The sequence below is a fragment of the Bufo gargarizans genome, chromosome 1 (genome assembly GCF_014858855.1).
Source record: "Bufo gargarizans isolate SCDJY-AF-19 chromosome 1, ASM1485885v1, whole genome shotgun sequence".
NCBI lineage: Eukaryota > Metazoa > Chordata > Amphibia > Anura > Bufonidae > Bufo > Bufo gargarizans.
In genome coordinates, this window is record NC_058080.1 from 153569503 (window position 1) to 153597184 (window position 27682).

The following is a 27682-nucleotide window of genomic DNA, read 5'->3' on the forward strand; positions in this document are numbered from 1 at the left end:
AAGCTAAGCTTGGGGCGCCGGTAATGTGATAAAATACAAACACAGAAGTTCAAAACACAGTAATGGATCTAGAACACAACTATGGAAGGATGTCCCATGGTAGCAGATACCTTCTGCTACACAGCTCAGGTCACAAGCCATCTGAAGGATGTAAAATACTTCATTAGATTGGTCATCTCCTGGCAGCACTCATCGTAAAGACAGAACAGACACAGAAAAACATGGAAGAGTCAAAATTGCTGGCTAGGAAAAGATCATTGTTATTGTGTACAATAGAAATCAGGATAATTATCATGCAAGTGGACAATCTAATGGAGCCGTGACTATGTACATGGATTTCAGGGATTAGGAGAGGTAGATGGATAATGGATAGAGATGAGCAAATTATTGAAAAGTTCGATTCGTCTGCTTCGCCGAATAAAAAAAAAATATTTGCTTTGTGATGAATCACTTTTTTTTGTAAGTAGCGGGTGCAATGACAGGGAGCTGCGATTGTGCCGCCCCCATCATTGTACCCCTCAAATGCTGCGTTCATACATGATCACAGCATCTAAGTGTAAAAACAGTGTAATATTAACTCAAACTTACAGCTTCCATTTGCTCGCGACGGGCCGGCCACCAACATCTTGCTTAAAGGTCTGGTGCGAAATTTCGCGTGGCGCGAGATGACATCATCACGCCGGCCTACGTCACCACGCACGGGATTTCGGCTGAGATCTTTAATCAAGATGGCGGCTGGCGGCCCGTCAGAAGCAAATGGAGGAGGTAAGTATGATTTCTTTCGTTTTTTACACTATTTCAGGTTAAAGCTATTCACTAACACAAAGCACAAGGAAATTCGGCTTCGAAGCTAATCGAATTTATCCTAAAATTCGGATCGATTTTCCATTTGGTGGGATTCGATTCGCTCATCTCTAATAATGAAGAGAAAGGGATAGTAAAGAAACCCATGGTCATTCATATACTGTCTACATTCAGAGCAGATTATATTTGAATATTCACCTCACCATTTAAGGGTACGTTGACATGCAGTTGGCCGGTCAGGCTGAAATCAGTAGATTTAGCTACAGTTTATATAATGTGTATGGGCCACTTAAAGGTGGCCATACACAGTCAACAGCCGTTGTCCAAACTCTCCCGACTCCCCCCATACATATACACATTCAGTTTGATTGGATGTGTATGTGTATTCATTGGGACAGAGGAGACAGCTACTGCCAGACACTTTTGGTGGTGGCTAATCTCCTGGGAGAACAAAAGCATCTGGCAAAAAATTCAGTTTGACTGAATATTTTCTCCCTTGACATCATCAGTTGGAAAAGAGTCGGGATCTCTCCATGCATATTAGATTGCCAGCCAAACCAGCTGTACTTGGTGGGATTGGCAGACAATACACTAATGTGTATGAAGCCCTTAAAGGCTATGTACAACTATGGGGATAATTCTTTTAATTACTGCATTTTACTCATTATGAACTAGAAATTATTTTTTCAATTAGTCTTTATTAAAGATATGGAGTCCTTTTCTCCTAACAGAGCTGAGATGCTTTACTAGCAAAATCTGAATTTTCTCTCTGCTCCATCAGGCAGGGAGCTGACAGGCTTACTCATCAAAGCTCAATCCTTATCTTACTGATAAGAATGTGGTTTAAATAAGTGTTTATGAGTTGACCTCTTAGTAATTTAGAGATAAGGGTTATTAGATGACCACAAAGTAAAAGTAGGATGCACACTGCTAGAAAAACAGTACAGCTCAATATTTTTTAAAAAATGATTTGTATCCCCAAATGAGTAAAATTCTAATATAAAAGAAAATGCCCCTGAAGGTGTACATAGGCTTTAAATCATCTCTTCCAGTTCAGATCTCTTGGAAGGTTCTGGTTTTCCTTTTGAAGATCTAGCTGATAGTGGGAGTCTCTCAAGCAATGTCCCCTAGGAACAACTATGCAAGTTAAACAGGATCTCAAAATGGAAAAAAAATATCTGATCTAAAAATCACAAAAAAAGCCATGTGAATTAGCCCTAAGACCTCTTATGTTGTATCTTTTAACAATAAAATCAGCAGTACATCTCTAGCTTAAAGGAACCAAACTTGTGCTTATCCTGGTAACTGGGTTGTATAAGATGACTATTCTCTTCCAGAAACAGTGCCACAATGTCCAAAGGTTGTGTTTGGTATAGTAGCTCAAACTCAGTTACATGGGACTGAGTTGCGATATCACACATAGAGCATTTTTAAAGCATTTTTAAAAACTCCATACAACCCATGAAGACTGTACATCTAATTATTAACATTATATTCATCCTTTAAACTGTTACTCGGAAAAGCTGCTGTTTACATCAGCCATTCAGTCAATGTCCTTGCTTCCTTCCTGCAGTTACACCTTACTGATTCCGAGTCCAGATGGGGACGGCTCTGTATCACAACGTAATATTTAATGACATATTATACGAGACATGATGTGAGACATACTGAAACATTTGACAGCATGCAACGGAAAGCTTCCCAAGCTCAACTGAAAACTAGACAGCCAGAACAAGCTGGGGGATGCAGCATCTCCAGCCAGAAGGACCACTGTCTCCTAGCTCACACTTCCAAAAAGCTGGCATGGCACGCACACAGTAGCAGATAAAAAGCACTTGTCACAAATCCGTGGATCATGTATTAAATATATAAACACACATTAACTGCTGCATTGTAATTACACCCAGCAACATATATTTGCAATGTGTAAACAGCAGTTAGCAGATAAATCTTTATGAAACGGCATAATTGCACAACATCTGGTGGGATTAAAGCAAAATCAAAGATCAGCAGATGGATGGGGCAACCTTCTCTGAACATGTAAACCTGCATACAAATAGACTGCTAAGAACCGAAGAGTGGAGATAATAAAATATAAAATATGCACAATTATTATCATAGGTATTACTATTGTAGAATACATTTAAAACATTCCAGTTTTCAGTTCCTTGCAAAGTTCTGTTGGAAGACTGTAAGATGAACAGTTACGGGCCAGGTATGACTGCTCCCTGTGAATCCAACTATAATTACCCAATGTAGTTATTCTTTGAAGGAAATGTCTTAGCCAAATTTTATCTGCCAGCTGAATCCCGATAGTAACACATATCCTTTTTTTAAATCAGTTTTTATTTTCTGATTGTAGATTTTAAAATTTTATTTTCTGAACATGATTATGGGGGTGGCCATCTTGCCTGAATTGTTCTTAGCAGCATTTACAGAATTGCTTTGCGGCAGCCCTATGGGCCATAGACACAATGGTCAGGAGTGGACCTCATTGCCTTCTATGGGAGAGTTTTCTAGGCATGTCCTGTGATCTGTGCAGAGGTCATTGTACAAGGAAAGAAGAGATAAGCTCTGACAATCACCTATTGTGAATGGTGGATCCTGTCTTATATATACACAGAGGTGATATAATTAGGGTCCATTAATAATTGGGGATCCGGAAAACACTGACACTGACCATGTGCACATGCTCAGCACTATAATAGAAAATGCCTATTCTTGTCCGTGGACAAGAATAGGACATGTTCTATTTTTTTGTGGAGTCGCGGACCGTAAGTTCGGGGCCGTGGAACGGAAGTGCAGATGCGGACAGCACACTGTGTGGTGTCCGCATATTTTACGGCCTCATTGAAAATGAATGGGTCCGCACCCATTCTGCATTGCGAAACGTGTCCGGACCATTTAACGGACGTCTGAATGGAGCCTTATAGGAAGGATTAGAATGAGTGAACTGTAGTAAAGTAATCTGTACAAACCACAAAGTGGCGCCTATTATTAGACATAGTGGCCTGTGCAAAACTGCTGGATTTTTAGTTTTAGTATAAATATAAAAAGTTACATGGAAAATTAAAAATTACGTCATAAAAAACTCTTTAAAATATGTTAAACATAAAAAAGTGAACAGCAGGTCATTTTCTGATGACACATTCCCTTTAAGGAGTCTGTCATGCCCATTCCTCCATGGTTTTATCTGCATCATATCTTATTGATATTATTGCACTTTGCTGTTTAAATTTGTCCCTGCAGTCTCCCTGTAGGCAGGCTCTAGTGTAATCAGCTCCTCCCTTCTCTAGATGGTGGAAGCCATTTTACATAACTATTTTGTACAGTCCAGATGTTCTGCTGCACCCTGGCAAAGAAATCATCTTTTCACCTACTGTTTTGTGCATAATTACAAGGATTCAGTCTTGAATAAACCTAATCTAGATTCTTCGTATATGCCTGGTCGGTTAAGTTAACCTGTCTGGCAGGATTTTACTAGCACTGTTCAATACAGACAACAATAGCTATAGGTCTTGAGCCAGAACAAAGTCCTTACCTAGGGAATTATTATTTGACCCGGATATTTGCAGAGCCTCTAAATATGGTTGAACCAGTGGTGCATGTTAAACATTCATAACTTTATGCCTTTGTGAAGCTTTGTATGTGACTTCCAAATCTAGAGTTCTGGCATATCAAAAAGGGACGAAAGTGTCTGTCACTGTCAGCACTGAAACTAAAGGTGGCCATACACTTCCGATAGCTATCGGAGACATGCTCGATCAGCCAATGGATTTTCCTCCTGGCACCCCAGACACATGCAAGCTCTGCCAAGCAAAAATGTGTTCTAAAAAAGCTAAAGGGGGGAGACTTCTGGAGACTCTTCTGATGGCATCTTATCTCCTCTGAGAACAGAAGGATAAGGCTTGTTCAACACCAACAGCCCAATCCCTCTTTTCCATGACACAGTCTTTCCACGCTACCACACACATGGATGGCGGTTCCCACCAAAACTGGCAGGTTCAGCTAATAATTATCTAATGTACATGATCAGCTTAAATGATCTCAAATGTACTTTTGGTGGGGCATGGCAAAAGCAGACTCGACACTCGTCTCTACAAAATCAAAGGTGAAATACATATATTGACTGAATTAAGATTAAAGCACTGAAGGCAAATAGCAGAAACTGCAGGGGGTAAAATATTTTTTTCATATTCATGACTGTTTATATAATTGTGATGCTAACATTGATTCCTGTTGAGGTTTTCCACATCTAATATATAAAGCTGAGTGTATGTATGTATGGGTGTATGTCCGCTAAAGGAATCCTCACCGTCGCATTTACATTCATGAAATTTTGTACATCCGCCTCCTGTGACTCAGGGAACATCAAAGACTATGTTTTGTGTGGAAATTTTCACCCCGCGCTTTCCACTTATTTGCCCAAAAATATGCTTAGTAACCTAACCTCCAAACTACCAGAGCCATTGTCTGTTGGCTGTTGTGGCAGTTGAAATACAGCCGTGCAAAGCCGGGTCCTTCTGCTAGTTCATAGATAAAAGTACATAAACGTCTACCACACACACTCACCATCTTACATCACCATTCGTGGACATAATTTTAATGTATACTAGACAGATATATATAACTAAACAAATAGTAAATCAGTTTTGTTGGAAACAAATTCCATGCGGCTTTACAGTGAACGTCAACAGGAAGCCATGATGGGGCTCATTTCCATGATGTCATTAGGTAGCTGTGTGTGACTTCACTGACCTTGCTCGTGAAGGAACCAATCACAGAGCTAGCCTCTGCAGAGAACAATTTTGACTGCCACAATATACATTTATTGAGACAACCTAATACATAGATCCCACCAATACTTAAAAATCTATTTTCTAGTGATGTGCATTAACTAACTGTCCACAAGCATATTCCTTCGAGAGTAAAGGGCAAAAAAAGAGGTGGCAGTTTTTGACAGAAGCGATTAGCAGCAGTCACCTGGCCGTCGGCTTCACGCGTCCCTTAATCAGGGACACAAATCTAGAGTGAGATTAAAAGTGCAATTACCCTGTAATTTCATAGAGCTGGCTCTATCTTTCACAAAATACACTGAGTAAATGATATAAAATAGCATTATAACCTGGGTTTCTCTTATAAGCTCTTCCCTCTCCATTATTCAATACTTTCCAGAAAGCTTAGGAACTCCATGCATCTCATAGCTTTCCATTAAATCACATATCACTGGAATCTACACTAAACAATCCAAAAATCTAATGTCCTGGATGGTGAATTAGCTGGGAAATTTGTTTCACAAAGGCAATAAAAGAGAACGTTGGTAACCTTGAATGTGCATTATACTGCTGCATATATACCCTCAGGCTTGGCTTTCATTCACATACAGCAGTGCCTTGAGCAGCATTACCATGTCAATGATGAATCTTGGCTTTTGCTTTTAGATGATCACTTACTTAAAATGTATTTAATTCCAACCAGTAGCTGGAAATGTAACAAAGCCAAATAATTGCCAATTGTCCCTGCACACTGCGTCAGTGATACTGGTTTTTAAGCAACTTGGCGATGTGTTCTTTATTCAGTGGTGTTTCCATGTTACTAAGATTCAGTAATGAACACATAAAAGGGGTTGTCCCACCTGGACATTTTTGGTTAATTGATAGGATATGCCATAAATGTCTCATTGGTGAAGGTCCCATCTCTGGGACCAGCTCTTTTATCAAGAACTGTGTCCTGGAGAAAGTGAGGACCAAGCCATGCATATGTGGCTACTTCTCAATTCACTGCTGCTATTCAGATCTATAATTTTGATGAAACTTGCTTTAAGACTGGTATTATTATTATTATTATTATTATTATTATTATTATTATTATTATTATTATTATTATGAAACTCTTATTGATCATGACAGTGGCTCAAAGTTTTGTATTTCCTGTCTGCATCACATCTAATATTCAGTGCGGCAATATTTTACAGCCCTTGCATAACCCCTTTAATAACACATCTGGGTCAGATGTTTTAGGGAATAAAAAAAAAATGTGAAACATAATATGTTAGCAATAACTCTCCTTGCTATCAGTCTAGTCTACTTTGAGGGCTCCATTTTAATGAAACGTAAGATAAACATAAAATAGATGTCAGTAACATGTTCTCCGGAAGCATTCTTTTGTAGAAAAATTTCCATTAAATAGAAGGGACTGGAAACATAGACTATTTTCCATAAACTGCAAAAAAAATCCATCCCTGAAAGCTCCAAAAGTCCCCAAATAAACGTCACTATACACTATCATCTAACCAAAGCCCTTACAAACCAAAATGCTTTCCTTTGACTTTTTTCTGTATTGACTTTAAGAATTCCTTCACTTGATTTCTCCATTTCAGGACATTGCCTACGACATACATATCAGCTAGAGGTATTAAATATAGCTTTTCTTTAAATTGTCTTTGAATCACTGAATAATGAATCTACATAATCTGAAGAACTTTTCATACTGTACATCACGGCACACCTCTAAGCCTCTACTTTGAATCCCCATCTGATGCTCTATAAACATATGTTCTATTCTAGTATTCAGACAGGTTTCCAGATTAGGTATTACTTCCGCATGACTTAAATAATTGTATATACTTACCGGTAATGTCGAACCACAATGGAGATCCCACAGGTTGTGCAGTTATCATGCCAATCATATGAGCAACAGGATCACTCTCCATCACAGAGAAGGTGTAAACTTCTTCGTCAAAGGAAATTGGTTCCATTAATGGTGCTGGTTTGGAAATCCATTCTATATGAAGTCGAGTAGTGGATGATTTCTGAGGTCTCCCATTATCAACAGCTTTAATCTATAGTTGAAGCATAAAACACATAAATCAACGGTGCGCAAATCAATAAATGCAACAATAAACCAGATGTAATTAGTATTTATGATGCACAAAGTGCCTAGTATCCCGCTGAAACTCTTCTATTATCTGATCGATAATAGCTCCCTAACATTACATACTAGAATAGACACGTGATTTGCTCCACAATTTGTGGCACATGCTTGCTGCACCAAATAAATGATTTAATATTGAGTATACAAACTGCACTGCAATTTTGTTGCATTCATGACCTGCTGGACACAAGGTTTTTAGACAATTTTGTCCCAACTTTTTGTCTACTTCTATTTTTCACCTTGTTTTGTCTTGTATCTTGTGGACAAAAAATATACCAGTTCCAAGGTGGAATGAAAAGTATAAAGCTCTAAGGTGCACTGTGTCGTAAATATGGATTTTTGTGGTGCAATGTGTCAAATATTCCCTTCACTGCTTTTGAAAAGAACATCACAGCTTTGGATACATTTAACAATCTAAATGCATACTGGTCATAAATTTGACACTAAGTAAAAATGTTGTTATTCTGGCACAAAATCAACCTATAGTAATATGTCTGCTCCACAGATAATAGACTCTAATTTATAGACCAGAGTTATCCAGGCCAAAATGAAAAAAATATATATAATTTACAAGGGCTTCTGCCCTCCATTGTGATTATTCTTTTTCTCCCTTGCCTTTATCATGTATTATGTCTTTGGTTAAGTCATTTCGCATTATATAACACTGTATTATATATAGCAAAATTTCTCCAAAAGACCACCTATTTAGAAGACCACCTTTCAAATCAGATTTCCTATGACAAATTTTCAGTTTCACAATGTTCATAATGGTCATTTTCTTTCAGAAGACTCCCTCCAACACCCCAGAAAACCATTTATCAATGCAATTCTAGGTGATTGTCTCAAAGAGGTCTCACTGTATGATGTATTATGTTGATATTTGAGTCTTTTTTTAATAAACTTATAACATCAAAAGACAAAATTAAACTTACCGTAAGAATATCATATTCTCCTGCTCCAGAGAACTTTTTAGATGAAACTACTCCAGTTTTAGGTTCAATAAAGAATTTCCCATGCTCATCTCCATCCTCAATGCTATAAGAGATTTCTGCATTTGGACCATCATCCTTATCTACAGCAATTACTCTGTAGATGGGATCCCTCTTGGTAATTTTTTCCCGTTCAATCTTTTCTTTCTCAGGAAGCTGGATCTTGTAAAATTTTTGCAGAAAAGATGGTTTATTGTCATTCTCATCCAGAACCTTGACTATGACTCGACAAACTGTTGACTTTGAAGGGAATCCATTGTCTGTGATAGTCACCTGTTCAGGCAAGAACAAGATTTAACTGTATTACACCCTTCTGTACAACCATGAAGTAAGGAGAACGCTACACTTAAATGCTTCCAAAAAAGCTTTTTGGAGATGATGTTCATTTAAAAGTCTTCCTAAATTAATGCATAGCTTGAAGAACAAGCACAGCTTGAAATGTTCCTTTAGGGAAGAACAGAATTTATTATTCTTGTATGCAGCTAAACATTTAATCAGTTCTAGAAAAGCAAACAAATCTGTGTAGAGATTTAAGTGATTGGTTGTTCAAAAAGGCTTAATCTGAGAACATTTGTCACAGCTAGCAAACAGAATGTTGATACTTGTCGAGAGAAGCTTGGTCTCATCGTTTCATTTGTAGAAAAGGCAAACAAAGCCATACGCTGCTTCTCGTGTTTTGTCATTAACTACTCAAGTCCTGCCAATCGTTTGCCATTTGGTTATAGCATCTTCACATCAATGTGTAATGCATAATATGACAGATGGAAAGCGGAGAACTGATATGGGAAATCCTATGTGGTCATGAGGTTCATTATTCAACAGTATTAACCAGATATGGTTATGGTAATATTGTGAGCTTATTAAGGCATCATCATCCGCAATGGGTTAATAATTCACATTACATTTGCTTTGTACTTGCTAAAATAAATGTATCTGCATTCTCAGACTGTGATGTAAAAGACATATTAGAAAACGCAGACATCCAGATCAACACCCAAATCCAGGACAGATTAGGAAATTATGCATTTTCAGTTTTGAATATATCACATTTCTTACTCCTTAGTGTTATTTGTCAAGTCATAATGGTCCTAATAAAAATACAGCTTTTAAAGGTGTTTTGTATTCAGTAAGATTACCTTTATTGAAACTAAAGAGGATTATAACAGGAACTCCTGGCCTGGGAGGGTAAAGTTGGCCACAGATGGGACAGTTTTCCATCCATGTAACGGGCATTCCTGTATTTTTCACAATATGAACACTAGTTGTCAAAAACAACCTGTCACCATAAAATGAAATGCAAACTGCAGGAAGCATGTGATAGAGCAGGAGGAACTGAGCAGATTGATATATAGCTTTGTGGGAAAGATTCAATAACAATTGTCTATTTTACATATTTAAATCTCGGCTCTTTTTGAACTCAAGATGGCCCATTGGGCTATTATATTTCAAAGAAGAATCTTTCATCCACAAAACCTTTGTGAAAAAAACCTCTTTTTGAACAAAATATGTTTTGACTTACTACTAGATGAAAATTTCAAACATGGACAACAAACTATAATGGCCTGTTATCATTCAGCTAAAATAATGATCCATTGTTAAATTTCACCGGACGAAAGATCGTCTCGGTTAAAATTGTCCATTTTGATACATTTTTGACTAATGTGTATGGCCATCTTTAGGCTGGCCATACATCTTTAGATAGGTGTTGGTTAAATGCTTTCTTAACCAACAGCTATGCCTCCTAGCCCCCATACACATGCATAAATGTGCATGTGCTTTCACTAGAGAGAAGGTTGGAAGCCACTGACAAACAAGTCTGGTGGTGGCTTATGTATGAGAACAAAAAAATCTAGCATGTTAAATCCAACTGCCCGGTCTTTGTCTCCCCTGACATCTACCGCCAAGGGAGCGTCAGGAGGTTACATATTAAATGGTCAGCTGATCCTGCTAAAATCGGCAGCCAATCACTGTCATCAGCGGTCTATCCTGCAAGTCACCACTGCAAACAGCGGTAGAGGTCAGTGCCGCAGAGAATGGCACTGGAAAAAGAGGCAATACATTTTTTATTTTTTTTAATAATGTGGGGTTTGTCCAAGATTTTTAATTATTTTTGACATACCATTCAATCTATTAAAGTTTTAGATTTTAGATTTCTAAAACTCTTCTATACAGGTAGAATAGATTGAGTCATGGGAAGGATGCACTCGGCATTTTGGAGTTCATATCACTAAACCACAGTGCAATAGAGGATCAAATTTCCTTGTAAACAAGGAAAAAAAACACTAACCCATCTGGTCAACATTTCAATGTTAAATTAATTTGCCAGATGCACACAACACTTGGCTGTAGCTCCTCCAATCTAAATACCACTATGTTTCTGGGTTGCTTCCCAAACCATATTCAAGCTTGCCTCCATTAAGCAGACAAATAAGAATAGGCCCATTAAACCATTAAAGCTTGCATTACACTGCATAACAGTTCTTTATGTTGCCTTTGCTCTAACATTGAACTGGCAATAAAAAGACAGGAGCAAAAAAGACCAGCTGGGGGGAAAATAAAATAAAAGTAATGAAAAAAATGACCAATTACAAATCACAGATATATTTTTCGGCACATTAACCCATGGCAGGAAAAGAGCCATGCTAACTGTAAGATTCATGGGAGCTCTGTACCTTGTAAATAAAGATTAAAAATGGATCATAACAGAAGAGGCCAATAACCGAAATTCAGGCAATTTTAGCTTTTATTAAAAGTAACTCTGGCTTGACGTGGAAATGTGAAAATGGCTGCAGAGGCAAAGACTTGTTTATTGCCTTTGCTTTTGATACACAATTTCATTTTTGGAACTGCACGTTACAGGAAGATACATTCAACTTTATATTCTAGGGTTATTCCTAGGCACATCTTCTCAGCCTCAAATGTTGAAGGACATAGTTGTGATACATGCTGGCTCAGTGGTTGGCACTGTTGCCTTGCAGCATTAGGGTTTTGAGATCAAACCTGAATAAGGACATATTTGAATGACGTCTTCTGTTTTCACCTACATACCAAAAACATACTATGGAACTAGCTCTAGTGTGGATGTGGCTGTCACAGAGAAATTAGACTGTGAACCAGAATGGGTACAGGGACTGACTGGTATGGGTGATAATCTCTGTGCAGCAGGGCAGACTATGTTGGCACTATATCAGCAAGCTAAGAAATTGACATTATTCCTAACATGCAATGGTTTATACATGAAGGCCTCAAGCACATGGTAGAGTCATAGACACTCTTGGGGAGATCTATCAAACCGGGGGGAAAAAGGAAAACTGGCTTACTTGCCAATAGCAACCAAATAGATTTCACCTTTTATTTTCCAAAAAAGCTCTGAAAAATGAAATATGGAATCTGATTGGTTGCTATGGGTTGCTATGTACCTCTCTGTGTGCCTTCATGAAATGCTGTATTGCAGTTTTATTGTCTCCTATAAGCAATGGTGGGCAGAAGAAAATATATCCATGACCCTACATCTGATGATGCAACATTTTTTACTCTCAAAAAAATAAAAAAATAAAATACATATTAAACAAGAGTCATACTCCACTATACAGTAAAATAGATTGTTTTAATATAACCCCCAGTGGATCACCAAGAGGGCATATCTATGGCTCACTGTGATAAGGTTAGAATTTCTTCATTCATTAAGTATTGGCTTTAAGGATTTGTATTTGAAATCTTGGTCCACTGACATATTGCCTATGCAAGAGATCAGGGATGAAATATTACTACAGGTTATTCACCACTTACAAAAGAACTAAGCAACAAGCTTAGTCCCTGGGCTCATAACTACAGTGAGGAGGACTCTACATGGTCATGCATGCACCAGGCTGTGGCTCCACACAATGTTTGTGGAGCCAGCCAAGCACTGTAATCTTTCTGGATACATGACCATTGGTCTATCCTAATTGCGTCTGTACAATGAAGAGGAACGGTGGTGGTGGTGGTGGGGGTAGTCACCTATGGGACATCTTATTTAATTTAAACCAATGATCATTTCTACATGAAATGAAACTCTATATTGACCTCATTCTATTCATAAAGAAGACAACATACCTCAAGTATATGTTCGGACTGCTGTTCCCGGTCTAGCTTTCTTGAGGTTGTTGTTATTAAACCTTAATGAGATAAAAAAAATATGATTGTTATAGTCTGGTAAAAAAAAGTGGGACATTAAACATTCAAATCACTAAATCAAATCCGGCACATATAAATAAGCTGTGTGTGACATGCTTGAGGAACTCACATTTGTTTAACAGGAGTTGTATGAGTTGTACAAAATCATCGCCACTCTTGCCCATGGGTTGTATCTGATATTGTGCCTTGGGCAAACCCTACTTTTAGGAAGAATCAGTTGACAACAAGCTGATCACAAAATGTCCTTCTGATGAGACCCCACGTTCAACTATAATCTGTGGGGGAATCCAGCAGTAAAGGGTGTATTAGACACCCCAATCACACAGATGATTGCCGGGAGGGAAGCGCTGCTTGCTTGCTGAGGAGACCGCTGCTATTACATGCAGAGATTTCCCCAGCAACATGGGGAGGTGTGATGGCTATGGTATTGCCCGCCCCATGCTCTACAGTGGTTTGCTGACAGCAGATCATAATTAGGCTACTTTCACACTAGCGTTCGGCTGTCCGCTTGTGAGCTCCGTTTGAAGGGGCTCACAAGCGGACCCGAACGCTTCCGTCCAGCCCTAATGCATTCTGAGTGGACGCGGATCCGCTCAGACTGCATCAGTCTGGCGGCGTTCAGCCTCCGCTCCGCTCAGCAGGCGGACACCTGAACGCTGCTTGCAGCGTTCGGATGTCCGCCTGGCCGTGCGGAGGCGTGCGGATCTGTCCAGACTTACAATGTAAGTCAATGGGGACGGATCCGTTAGAAGATGACACAATATGGCTCAATCTTCAAACGGATCCGTCCCCCATTGACTTTCAATGTAAAAGTCTGGACGGATCCGTTCAGGCTAATTTCACACTTAGACATTTCACATTAGACATTTTTTGACAATATAATGCAGACGGATCCGTTCTGAACGGAGCCACCATCTGCATTATATGAGCGGATCCGTTCAGAATGGATCCGCTCTGAACGCTAGTGTGAAAGTAGCCTAAAACAGCACGATCTGCTGTCGACGAATCCTGATCTTTCAGCATGTTCGTTCATCATGCAATCAGTGGTAGTATTAGATTGCCAGATGATCGCTAACGAGCTTTACTATGAATACTAGTTAGCGTTCCTCAGGCAGAAAAACTGCCCATCTAATACACCATTTAGTGTTCAATTCTCTCCGGCACCACCAATGAGGAAACTAGATATTATACTGGGAACATTGAAATCTATTGATTGTCTGCATAAAGCATGATAGGAGAAGTCCTCCAAAGCAAGAGATGATCTTTATTACTACTTTTCATTTGGGGCATGAACAGAGGACCTCAACGCTCCCTCTATTAAAGGGGTTTCCGGTTTCTAGATCTTGATGACAAGTAAATGGAATCTGCACTAGAGCAAACTGACACTACACAGTAGACAGGGCTTTCTGCTTCTGGCTCCAGCCACTGTATAGTTTCCTTCACCAAAACCAGCTGATCAGTAGGTGATCTAATATTGATGATCTGTCTTGAGGGCAGGTCATTCATATCTAGAAACTAGAAAACTCCCTTCACCCCTTTAAATTCCCAAATTGGATAAATTAAGATTGGTTTTCTGTATTGGGCACCAACTTTTGGCCTATGGACAAAGGTGGAACTTTTTGGGAGAAAATAAAAACTGACTCCTGTTTCATAAAACTCCTTTTACATCTAAAATGTAGAATCTAATGAAATACATTGAAGAAATCTACATTTCCCTGGTTGTATGTACACAGATCAATGTGATTTCCCAGATAAAGCATACAGTATGTGGCTGCTGAATAAAGCACCCTAGTTATAGCTTACAACCGACTCAAAATGTGTAGAATTTAAAGCTGAACATATGCATTCATCCACTGAAGACTAATCTCCCAAATAATATGCACTACCAGCCATGCATGTTCCTGTATTATCAGGAGCACTGTGCTGTAGGTTTATGACACACTAAAAGCCAGAGAAACTGCTTTTACATTAAACCCCATAATCTCTGGATCTATCAGCAATTTGCTGTTTACATGCAAACTTGCATTTTAAAAGAAATGTCATTTTGATAAATATATTTGTTTCAATAGACTGAATCATGGGCTTAACTTTCAATTATATGAGGTGAAGCGGAAATCGATTTCCATATACATTGGGCATAGTGGAACAAGACGTACGCTGCTGACGTTTTCTCCTACTGCATTTCATTTGCATGTTAACAGCTAGCGTTGGCTGGTTTTCAATGTGGAAGCCTGGCCCTGCTTCCATGTGTTGTATCTACCAACGTTATTTTGCCAGATTAATTGAACATCAATACAATGAATGAAACTTTGCAATGTAACATAGATAGCATTCAGCGGACTAAAATCTATCACCGTATCAAGGACAAAGAAGGCCAACCTGGTAGAACTACATGTCACAGAGAATTATTTTAACAACTCTTATGTCACCAAATGGGCTTTCTATAGACACGGCGTGTTTCCCATTAGAGCTGACACAGAACGCTGTGTACATTAGATTGAACAAGCAAATTCTAAATGCGGTGTTTACCTCTTGGGGACATATCACTGAGAATTAATTTGAACTCTGGATTTTAAAGACAGCTGAAACATTAATTCCTCCTCTTGAACTAAATATCTATAAAATCCTTCAGTAAAGCAATTTGGATGGCCAAACCATGACGGCTTTCATAACAACTCAACGCTGCCAACACGCCAAGGATGGCATGAATCATAACAATCACATTGTAGAAAGAACGGCAGAGAACACATCAGAGAGAGAGAGATTGTGTGGAGCTAATCTATATTCCATTCACCACCTGCTGTAGTGAACATTCAGATTACATCTCAGCCAATTTACTTGATAGTAAAACTTTTGGCACCCAATTATTGCTACCTCCGAAATGACAAGTTCATTTTTAATGCAACACTTAATACAGCAGAAAATACCTTTTATGAATCAACTCATTAGCTATTAGTGTTGGTCGAGCATGCTCGGCCGAACACTAATTTTACTCGAGCATCGCGATGCTCGGCACATCGCGGTGATCGGCCGAATACCGCATGTGCTTGAGCGCCAGCCATGCTCGAGTCTCCTCCCCGCACGTTTGTTGGCTGCTACACAGCCAATAAAGATGCAGGTAAGTACTGCCATTCATTGTAATGCCATATTCATGTTAGCTACTGGCATTACAGTGATTGGCTGGTTGGAACGCGTCATCGGGTGCTATATAGCACCCGATGACACGTGTTCGGCTCAGTCTTAGTCAGGGAGAGCTACAGAGCAAAAAGGAGAGATAGTGTAGGGATTGAAATAGGAATATTTTAGCTTTTATACTTGTTATAGACCCAAAAGTCATTTTAAGGACTATTGTTGTGTGTGGCAGCAATATCTATTTTTAGCGCAACTTGCGCTAAATAGCTAAAACTTGTTAGAGACCCAAAAGTCCTTTTAAGGGCTATAGTTGTATCTGGCAGCAATATACATTTTTAATGCAACCTGCGCTAAATAGCTTGCAAAGACAGCGACATTATCTGCGCTACATCTCCTGTGTAACATCTGCACAGCCTAAAACTATCTGTGAGATCCAGTGTACTTTTTCCATAGATGGTGTCCGCTGTGGACAGTTACATTACCGGCGCTACATCTATTGTATAACGTTTGCGTATCCGAAATATCATTGACATTCAGTCAAATTTTTTTGCTGCTGGGGGCAGAGACATTACCTGAGCTACATCTCCTGTTTAACGCGTGTGCATCCTAAAGTTCTTCCTAAGTTTTTATTAGGCGGTGGTGACAGCGACATTTCTTGCGCTATACCTCCTGTTTAACGTGTGTACACTTACAAAACCTGCGCTACTATACGTGTGACATACTTACAAGCATATATACCATTTAATATGAGCAAGGCGAGCAGTAAGGGACGGGGAAGTGGCCGTGCTGCTGATAGTGCATGCAGAGGCCATGGCCCTAGGCACAGTAAAACTGTGCCTGCTGCCAGAGCACAAGAAACACACTCATCCACGATACCTAGCTTCATGTCCCAGTTTGCAGGGCGCCACAATCGAAGTTAGACCAGTGCGACCAGGTGGTCGGTTGGATTGCAGAAGATATTGCTTCCAGTCGGTTAAGCAACACCCTGTCTTCCACAAAGTCCAGTCTCAGTAGCCAAGAGTCAACAGAATCCTCAACCTGATACTCTTTCCAGACACCATAGAGAGTCTTGGAAAACAAGTGATCCCACACTCGGATATTCCGAGGAGCTGTTTTCATCACCATTCCTTAATTTGGGCCTCTCATCAAGCCCGCTTGAAGAAGGACATTAGGAGATCTTGTGCCCTGATTCTCAAACTCTGGAGCATCCACAGTCAGAAGAAGATGATGTTGGGATACGGCAATTAGTGTTTCAAGAGGTGGATGACGATGATGAGACACAGTTGCCAATAAGTCAATCGCAATTAGTGTCTAAAGAGGTTCATAAAGAGGATGAGACACAGTTGTCAATAACTGAGGTTGCTGTTAGGTCAAAAAATTAGGAGGATGACCAGAGTGAAGAAGTGGAAGAGAAGGTGCTGGACGATGAAGTCACTGACCCAACCTGGGAAGGTGGCAAGCCGAGCGAGGACAGCAGTACAGAGGGGGAGGGATCCGCAGCACAGCAACAGGCTGGAAGAGGCAGTGGGGTGGCAAAAAGGAGAAGGTAGGCCACACCAAACAGGCCCGCAACTGTTCCCTGGAGCACCCCCTTTCGGAAATCTCCCTTGCCAAGGGGTAGGTGTTCTGCAGTCAGAATTGTCACTTGCGTTCTGTGCCGTACCAAAATGAGCAGGAGAATGAACACTAGCAACCTCACCACCACCAGCATGATCTGCCACATGACATCAAAGCACCCGAACGCCTGGGTCCACAATCAATGTCTGCTGTTCACACCACTGCCTCCTCTTCCCCTGTGTTACGTGCTGGCCAATCCCCTGTCCAAGACACAGGCTGGGATGCTTCCCGCCATGCACCTGGACCTTTGCAAGCATCATCAGCTAGCACATCCACTTCTGTTTCCCAGCGCAGCTTACAGATATATATACCCCAGGCCTTTGAACGAAAGCTGGAAATGTTGCCATTTAGGCTTGTGGACACTGAGGCTTTCTGCAGCCTGATAGCGGCAGCTGTCCCGCGGTACTGTGTCCCCAGCCGCCAATATTTTTCACGGTGTGCAGTCCCAGCCTTACACCAGCATGTAACCTATAACATCACCCGTGCCCTGACCATCGCAGTTATTGGGAAGGTCTGATCAGCAGCAGGCACTCACCCCTAATGTTTTAGAGGGTCAGCTCAGCATCAGACCCTCACCCCAAATGTTTTAGATGTTCACATCAGCAACAGGCCCTCACCCCGAATGTTTTAGATGGTCAGATCAGCAGGCCCTTGCTGCTAATAGTTTTTGAGGGTTACCAGCAGGCCATCAATCATAATTTTTCAAGGGTGTGTAGTATGCCCTCCTTTATGTGTAATAAAGGGTGTATTGTAGTGCCGTTCGTTGTAATTTTAGGCAGCCCTTTCACTTAGTGCAAAGGCTTTATGAGTGTAGGAGTCCCACTACCTGAACAATTGTACCACAATGTGAATGAGGCCCTCCTTTATGTGATATACAGGTTGTATCGGAGTGCCTCTTCCTTGTAATTTTTGTCAGCACTTGCACTTTATATACAAGTAAATATACAGGAAAGAATGTTACCTAACAATTTTTCCTTTCCTCTAAAATCGATTTTATCTTTGGTTTGTGCGTATTATTGTCAGTCTGTAAAAGTTGCGTACTACTCGGACAACATTGTTCCCAGCAGCGACTTGGGAGTCCAAAATGCATCCAGACATCCTCACCATGCTGTTCCTGAACCATTTCACTGGTGTTTTCATCAATTTCTGACCTTTTCCTGTGAACCAGACACCCTCCCCTCTTCAGGGCATGGGGGTGCCTGGTTTAATGCTCAGCTTCTCCCATTGACTTCCATTGTGCTCGGGTGTTCTGTAGAGCACCCAAACATCCCGAGGTGTTCTACTCGAGCACCCAAGCACTTTGGAGCTCGACCAACACTATTAGCTATGGCTCCAGGTTGTATGAAGATGTGCCCTTGAACAACAATACCACACACATCTCAACTAGGTCTAGATGACAAGGAGTTATTAGCAGTGGTGGCAACTTACCAACCAGAATTTTACCAAGGGTATACTTGGTTGGTTTGGGTAACATTGGAGAAGGTGTCCATACACAATAAATAGAAGTAGGTTGATGGTTGAACCATCACTGAACAAATAATCATCTGGTTAACAGAATTGACAGAAACAGTCATACAGATTATGCTACCGCCCCTCAAACTGGAAATACATGTTCAGTGAAACTAGGTGATGGACGAACGGTCTTTCTTTTAAATGATGATCTTTCATCCACTTCATCCAACTATTGGGCAAATATTTCAAACATTATGATGGTGGTCTGTCATTTGGCAAAATGATTGTTTGCTGAAGTACAACCACTTAGATTCAAATTGTCCATGTTGATCAACTTTATACTAATGTGTATGCCCACTTTAAATAGGTTTAATCAATCTTGGTTTACTTTACTCTCAAGAATCTCTGCTGAAAGAGCACAATTACAGGCTCTCTTCAATGTTTACATAGCCACAATGACTTGTATGTGAGGGATGTGATTGGTACTGCAGCTAGTCTCTTTCCCTTGACTGGGTCTTAATTGCAGTACCAGGTATGGCCACCTGTATGGATCAGCTGCTGTGCCTGTGTAAACAGTTAAAGAGAACCCGCCACCATTTATTGTGCTTTATTGTGCTGATCTCAGGTGCCAGATTCCTATTCACAAAACCCTGATGGCCTATCCCAAGAAAAAGCGATCAATTTTTAAGGCCATGGAGAATCCCTTTAAAGTTGATTGTGTATTGTAACTGACTAAAGGTCCATGTTGACTGAAGAGAGCCCAAATGGCCTACTGGTCAGAACCCCCTTGATTGTATGCAGTCCTCCACAATTATAACTAATCCATATTCCACATATTTCAAGTACATAATTTTGCTTCCAAATTCTACTTTATAGAGATTGCTTGCTTACTATAATTACCCTGATTTGTTCGGGTGGAGGGATCTTAAAGGAGTTTCTAGCTTTTTCCACTTTAAAACTTGAAGCCCAGAAAAATCCACAATTACCTGCTCATAGGCACTGTTCTTTCTGTCCCCATTCTGTAAACTGGCAGATTGAGTGCACCAATCTGGACTGGCCTCAAGGTGATGTGATCCCAAGTGGCACATGACCCTTTACTGATGTGGTGCTTGGGGGTACATAACCTCTGAGGCTAGTCATTGGCTGCAGAGGCACATCTGACCCTGTATGTCTAGAATTTTAAAGGATGAAAGCAGAAGAAAGCCAGGGACCCAAGGGTCTGGGACAGAAGGAGAGGAACAGGTTAGTATGTTTTTTTTTCCCAACAGGTACAGCAAGCTGGGCTTCAAATTTATGAAAAAGTACTGGAAAGCCTCTTCTACCTTACCCCCTTTTCTTCCAGGCCACGAGGTGTTTATATTCCGAGTATAACGAGATGATGTGCTGACATAACTGAAGAACATATTAGTCATTTGTTATTTTTTACTGCTCAACTACAGTAGAATGAAAAAAATGCTCAATCCTGCCAATAAGGCAGTTCAGCCCTGGGAATCCCCTGATTCCCATGCTAAGGAAAAAAGGAATGGAGGTGGATCCTGGGAAAGAACAGTTAACAAGCAAGACAAACTTAAAGTTAGCTCACCCTGTAGGCATTAATCATTTTAACGATTCCGAGAGAGCAAGTAGTGGACCTGTGCTCTGACTCTGCAGAGGGAATTAAAAGACAAAAAGATATTGCAGGAACCTGTACAGACTATAAACTAACCACAAGTGTAAAAACAAGAGAGTAGACAAACAAACAAAACCTATAACAAAAGTCTCCCTACCAAAAGCAAATCAAAGGTTAAAAACGACAATATCTGTGCTGTAGGAACAGTGATTTGTTCCGAGGACTCTGGTCTAGTCGTGCATGTACGGCTTTTAAAAAGCAATAGATCTGCCACCCGACAGCATCTGAATTAAACTCCTAAATCTTAAACTGAAATAAACGAGTAAATAAAAATCAGCAGGACAAGACAACATAATCTGCAGGCAATCTGCATTAAATCATCTTCCCCGTTTTTCTCCTTTACTTTGCTTTACATTTTTGAGATTTACTAAAGAAAACAAAATCATTTCAACCAGAGAATTTTCCTCTCCCAACCAGGCATCAAAACGCTGCAACCCGCTGCCTGAAATGTGGCGGCATGACCTTTGTTAATCTGAATATTTAAGACCTACTTTGTTAAATAAATGCAGAATTAGGCCGTGTGTGATAATACAGCATCTGGTATTAAAAACAGCAAGAAAACACTTTTCATTTTCCTTCTCTCATTTTCTAAATATTTGATTACAGGCTAGAATATACACTTCATCCAATCCATAGTAATGAGAAATGCAATTATGTATGGATATAACCTGGCCTCAGAATAAACAGCGTCTGCTTGTAATTGGTTTTCGGCTTGGATGAAATCGGAGATTTGGAAATGGCCAAGTGTATGCTGTTAATATCTGGGCTCCTTTAGGACAGACTGAGTGAGGCTAGGTTTATAAATTCTCTTTAATGGAGACCAGGTGGTAATTCTTCTCTCGATACCCACAGATACCCCAACCTAACACTTACCACCACATAAAAATATCATAAAATGAAAAACGTGACAAGCCAGAGATTTTATTTGTAGTATGGATTCCCATTGTTTCATTAAACTATTGATTAAATGAATTTTCCCATGTGCAAAGAATAGGGTATTTTGAATGAAGTAGCATTGCAATATACAGCACATGTACAGAAATAAAAATACCGCAAGGTTTTAAAACTGCTTGATATTTTCCTCTCTGATAGCGCCGCCTGCTGTCTATGCATCTGGTCCACTTTCTCCTGCATTCAGCAGTGGACGATCATGCTCAGTAGCTTCCCTGCCTCCTTCCCTCAGGTCTGGCATAGGGATCTAACCTTTCACTTATTCATCTCTACTTCTAAATTCATACCACTATATTGTTATACCTTGCTCTAGACTAGAGATGAGCGAAGTTTTTGAAAATTCAATTAGCTGAATAAAAAAAAATTGCTGACAAATTAGTTTGTCACAATTCACATTTTTTGTAAGTAGTGGGTGCAATGACAAGGAGCTGCGATAGCGCCGATCCTTATCACTGTACCCCTCAGATGCCATGTTCATACATGCATCTGAGAGTAAAAACTGTGTAAAATTTGTAGAAAAAATATGAAATCATACTTACCTCCTCCATTTGCTCGTGACAGGACAGCCGCCACCATCTTGCTTGAAGATCTGACGCAAAATTTTGTGCAGCCCAAGATAACGTCATCACACCAGCCAGTTGTCCCGTCGTGAACAAATGGATGAGGTAAGTATGATATTTTTAGTTTTTAACATTATTTCAGGTTAAATCTACCATGAAGCACGAGGAAAATCAGTTTAGTTACGAATCAAATTTATCGTGAAATTCGGTTCGAATTCCACTTAGTTGGATTCTATTTGCTGAACTCTATTCTAGACAGTGGAGAAGGAAATTCTGGGGGCATTACAGACCGTATTTACTTCTAGGGCTATAATTGAGGGACTATTTTAACAAGGGTTTAACAAGAGCTAATTACAACCAATCCTGGGAGATGTAGGACCTTGCTGAACTACTACCCAGTCACAGAAAGGAAAGAAAGTCCAGTAAAAACAGATATGTGAGCAAAAACTGTTTTAACTTTGCAGGGTAACCCCTTTAAGTGCAATTTTTACTTGTGTTATCCAACACCAAACACAAGGCATCTCCATGCTATTACAGGAAGAGGCATGGCAGGTGAAAATTGGAATTATAAGAGCGAAAGGAAGAGAGAAGGAAGAGGAGACACATAAAAGGAACAGACATTACATTAAAGAGAACCTGTCATCAGCGTTATGCTTATCTCACTGAGGGCAGTATAAATTAGTGACAGAAATGCTGATGTCAGCGGTGTGTCACACATCAGCTAATAGTAAGTGGTTGCTGAGAACCAGCATCATAATCATTGCAGCCCAGGCCTGGAAAAGAGTCAAATCTACCTGAGAAGAGTCCTGGTTATACATAATCTCCTGCTCTCTCACCCATCTGCTGATGATTGGCAGTTCTCTCCTAGAGAGAAGGCGAGAAAACTAGGTAGAAGCCTGTCAGTCATCAGCAGGTGGGCAGGAGAGCAGGAATTCATGAATAACCATGACTCTTCTCAGGTGGCCGGGACTCTTTTCCAGGCCCAGTCTGCAATGATTGTGAAGTTGGTTCTTGGCAACCTCTTACTTTTAACTTATAAATGACAGACCGCCGAAATCAACTCACCTGTCTCTACTTTATTCTGCCTTTAGTATGGACAGCATAAAGGTGATGACAGGTTCCCTTTAAAGCCAAAAGCCGTTACCAATTAATGAATCAATAAGTACATCATAATGATAAAGTGACATAGGACAAATTCTTGAGAAATGGTGCCAGAGAGCCATCTCCGAATAGACTCTGTAAGTCTATTTCATCTGACAGAATGATAATTTATCCATGGTCCTGCACAATTGTAAAATATGCGTTATCTATTAATATCAGTTATATGAGATTTTTACTGCCAACACTTGTTATGGAGCAGGAAGCAGATAACATGGTGACAATGCTGCTCCTCCATATGGTCACAGTTTAAATATGGAGAACTGCAATGACATCATTTCTTGCTGTCTTTTGATATCTCTATTACATATTTAATTGGCATAACCTGGCAGTCACTTATATGACGTATGCCATTGGCAAAATCTGGCTGCTGGCACATATAATAGGTGCGTCATAATACCTAAAATATATATATTTGCACAGTTTGTGATATAATGGAAATTTACTGCAATGGCATATCACAAAAATAGATAGTTCAATTATTAAAGAGGTTTAATATCGATGGCCTCCTCAGGATAGATCATCAATCTCTGATCGGTGGGGGTCCATCTCCCGGCACCCCTGCCGATCAGCTGGCTGCAGCACTGTAAATTTATTCTGTGTGTCAGGAGGATATGAGGTTTAAACAAATCATTGAAGAAGTAACTGCGCTTGTCTACTGTGTTTTGCTTTCTTTCGGTTTTGCTAAGAATTTCTTAGGCTAATAGCACAGAAAATACAAAGCACTAAACGTGAAACAAAAGATCTAGACAAACCAAAAATCTTTAAATGAGAAAACTACTGCAGTTTACCGATTTGAAAAGGAAGAAAAAGTTTTACTGACAATGCAGTCACACCCAGTCAATGTCCTTTAAGAAAAAGTCAATTTGAAAATCAACGCTAAGAGCACATTTCTCTTGTGTGACTAGACGTTATTGGCAATGTTCAGGCGAATAAAGAACATTTCCTTAATAAATCCACCTGACTGGGCACGCTGATTTCCCTTTTCTAAGAAAAGTTATCTCGAAAAGTAAATGGGGTCTATTTTGTGTAACAAATACATTTAAAGACACAAATGATTATTTTCTCCTGCATGTTCAGTGCCAGACTTCAGAAGGCAATGGTGAAGCCTATAACTCGTGGAAATGTATATAGACAGTACACCAAATTACGTATTTTCAAAATTCTTGTTTTATTCCATTAGTTTCAACACCAGTGGTATATAGTAGTGCAACGTTTCAGGCCCGGGTGGTTCCCTTCTTCAGGCTTGGGCACATGGTGATCCCATGTGGTCCTACGGTGTGGGTGGAGCCTAAAAAACTTGTCCGTGTTCTGTCTGCTAGAACTTTATGATTTTTCTTCTCTCTGACTGTGCTACGTTTGTCCATTGATTTTGTCCATGTTGCATCAGTATGTAAATTTTTTGTATTTTACCTCTCCAAATGCTATATCCTGCTCTCCCTGCATTTATTAGAGGCAGTTTGCACCAGAAGAGGTGAAATATAGAGTGGGCTCAGCATGCATGTGAAACCTGCATTTCCTAAATTTAATGGAGGCCATTGTGGCACCAAAAGTGGCATCATAAAGTGTGGGCTCAGCATGCACGTGAAACCTGCATTCCCTGAATGTAATAGAGGCTGGTATGGCACCAGTGAATGTAATATTTAGTGTTGGTTCCTGTCCTAAAGAGATTGCCTTGTTGTTGGCGGACAGGCACAAATAATGTTGTACAACATATATTTGCCATGAAGCTCACATTTATAACATAGCATTGGTAGGCACTATCATATTTACTTTATTATTTGTGTTTTCAGAGTACTGTTGTATTATTTGTTTTTGCTTTTGTGCTTTCAGCCATGGTGACGTGTACCTACGCACTGGGATGTGCTGACCAACTGCTAACTGCTATTTCTTTCTTCCCAAGAAATGTCTATGGGAACTTTTGCCTTCAACTCTAACACAAAATAATAACATGCCATTTATACATAAAATAATAAGGCTAAAAAATATTACTTATTTTAAAAATGCATAAATGTACTCTTATAAATTGCACGCACCCCACTCATGCTGGAAACATGCAACACACAAACTTCACAGAACACATGTGCTGTGTGATAAGATCTAACTTATTAACTGAAACATGTTGTTTAACGTAAAACCAAATCTGAAAAACGCAATCTGTAGAAATGGCACAGGCAGTATATACAGACACGCTCCACCACATGGCATTGACCCACTACATGAAGTATATGCTGATGTTTTTACATTGATGCTGACATCTTTGCCTTTCACTGTGCTGATATGTCAAATGCTGATGTACTGCAGGAAAGGAGTCTAATGACATACAGTATATACAGGTATATTCCACCTACCATACCCTGTTTATTCATCCTGCCTGGTTGATTTCATCTTGTTTTCCTCTTTTTCTCAAAGTGCACAATTGTTCATCTGTATTTTGCAGAACCTATAGTCCAGCATATCGCTGCATATATTCGGCCTACATTCGGTTCATTTCTACCTATTTCCGACGTGTTCGCACAGAATGTACCCTTGTTAAGCCATTTCAGAGTGAATCACATTCAGCATGTGGATACCATTTAAACACAATAAAAGTGCAGCCTATTAATATGCACATAGAACTCACATTCAATACAGGCCGCTAAGAACTACAGCAGAATACAATCTTCTCCACTCAGTGCATTGTGATATATAGATTCCAGTTCTCCATAAATTATTTAAATTGGACCTAAAAGCTTTTTCCTGATCCAGCAATTGTGTGATCATGGCATTCAAGCTTCTTCTAGCCTGGTATTGCCTTCTGCATATGCTTAGAGAGCACTGATGTGGTGGAAAGTGACTACTTCTCCAAGCATAGCAACATGACTTCTACCGTAATATTCGACCCATTCATGCAGGACTGACCAAACTCCAGCCCCCGTGTTTCCGTTCTGTGCAGCCCCCAACCTTTGCCCTCTTGCACACAAACGTATTTTCATTCCGTATCCGTTCAGGTTTTTTTGTGGATCATATATGGAACCATTCATTTCAATGGGTCCGCAAAACAATCAGAAGGTACTCTGTGTGTATTTCATTTCCGTATTTCCGTTCCGCAAAAAAAATAGAACATGTCCTATTATTGTCCGCATTATGGACAAGGATAGGACTGTTCTATTAGGAGCCAGCTGTTCCGTTTCGCAAAATAAGAAATGCACATGGATGTCATCCGGTTTTTTTCGGATCCATTTTTTGCAGCCCGCAAAATACATACGGTCATGTGCAAGAAGCCTAACACTGAGGCTAGCTTGTCACATTCACAGGAATACCCTGATAGCACATTGAAAGCCAATTTAAAGGGTTATCCTATTAAAAATACTGCCGGAGCTCATTGTTTATTTCATTATAAAATTAATATGTTTTAAAAAAAATGCTTATATGATCTTCTATTCCAGGAATAATCTTAGTATAGCTCCACTTGTTGTTTGTATTGAACAGACTTTCGGTGTCCACCTTAGTGAATCAGGCCTCTCTCTCTCTCTCTCCTCCTTCACGTATGCAGAAAGATCTCTGGTGTGGGGAGACAGTTGCTTTTGAAGCTAAAGTGCCTTCTCTGCTTGTCGGAAACAGAAGCAGGACTGAGCACATGTGTCCACCCCAGCACTGTACTGAGATGGACACAGAAAGATTGATCAATAGAAAAATCATGTGGCACTATTCTAACATTATTCCTGGAATATCAGGGACAGTGATGGCCAGTTTGCAGTGTTCGCCAGCGAACACATGCGGGCTGCCATCTTGACTCACAAGTCTGGCGATGCACAGGTAAGCCCTTACCTGTGCCGGTGCACGAGCCGGTCTGAAATCAAATGCGGTCACCGGGAGCAGGCAGTTCAGAGAACAGCCACCGGGGGCCTTCATCGGGCTGTTCTCAGAACTGCCTGCTCCCAGTGTCCGCATTTGTTTTAGACCGGCTCCCGGCACAGGTGAGGGCTTACCTGTGCATCACCGGACTTGTGAGTCAAGATGGCAGCCCGGATGTGTTCGCTGGCGAACACTGCGAACTGGCAATCACTGATCAGGGAGTACTGGCATTATTTTTAACAAATGTAAATACAAAAACACTTCTATAAACTATACATTGGATTTAAAGGGGTTGTGACACTTTGGCAAATGGCATTTATTATGTAGAGAAAATTCATACAAGGCACTTACTAATGTATTGTTATTATCCATATTGCTTCCTTTGCTGGCTGGATTTATTTTTC

The 27682-nt window shown here is 40.1% G+C and overlaps 1 protein-coding gene across 6 annotated transcripts in view; it reads right to left on the reverse strand.

Moving 5' to 3' along the window:
* The window catches only part of FAT1 (FAT atypical cadherin 1), a 241129-nt gene that overhangs the window by 76593 nt on the left and 136854 nt on the right, over positions 1 to 27682 (reverse strand). For all 6 annotated transcript variants that reach the window (XM_044299767.1, XM_044299794.1, XM_044299760.1 and 3 more), the window contains exons 4-6: positions 12822 to 12883; positions 8670 to 8999; positions 7435 to 7645 (exon numbers count right to left, since the gene is read on the reverse strand). In XM_044299767.1, coding sequence (XP_044155702.1) covers positions 7435 to 7645; positions 8670 to 8999; positions 12822 to 12883 — 603 coding nt within the window. The remainder of the gene's footprint in view (positions 1 to 7434; positions 7646 to 8669; positions 9000 to 12821; positions 12884 to 27682) is intronic.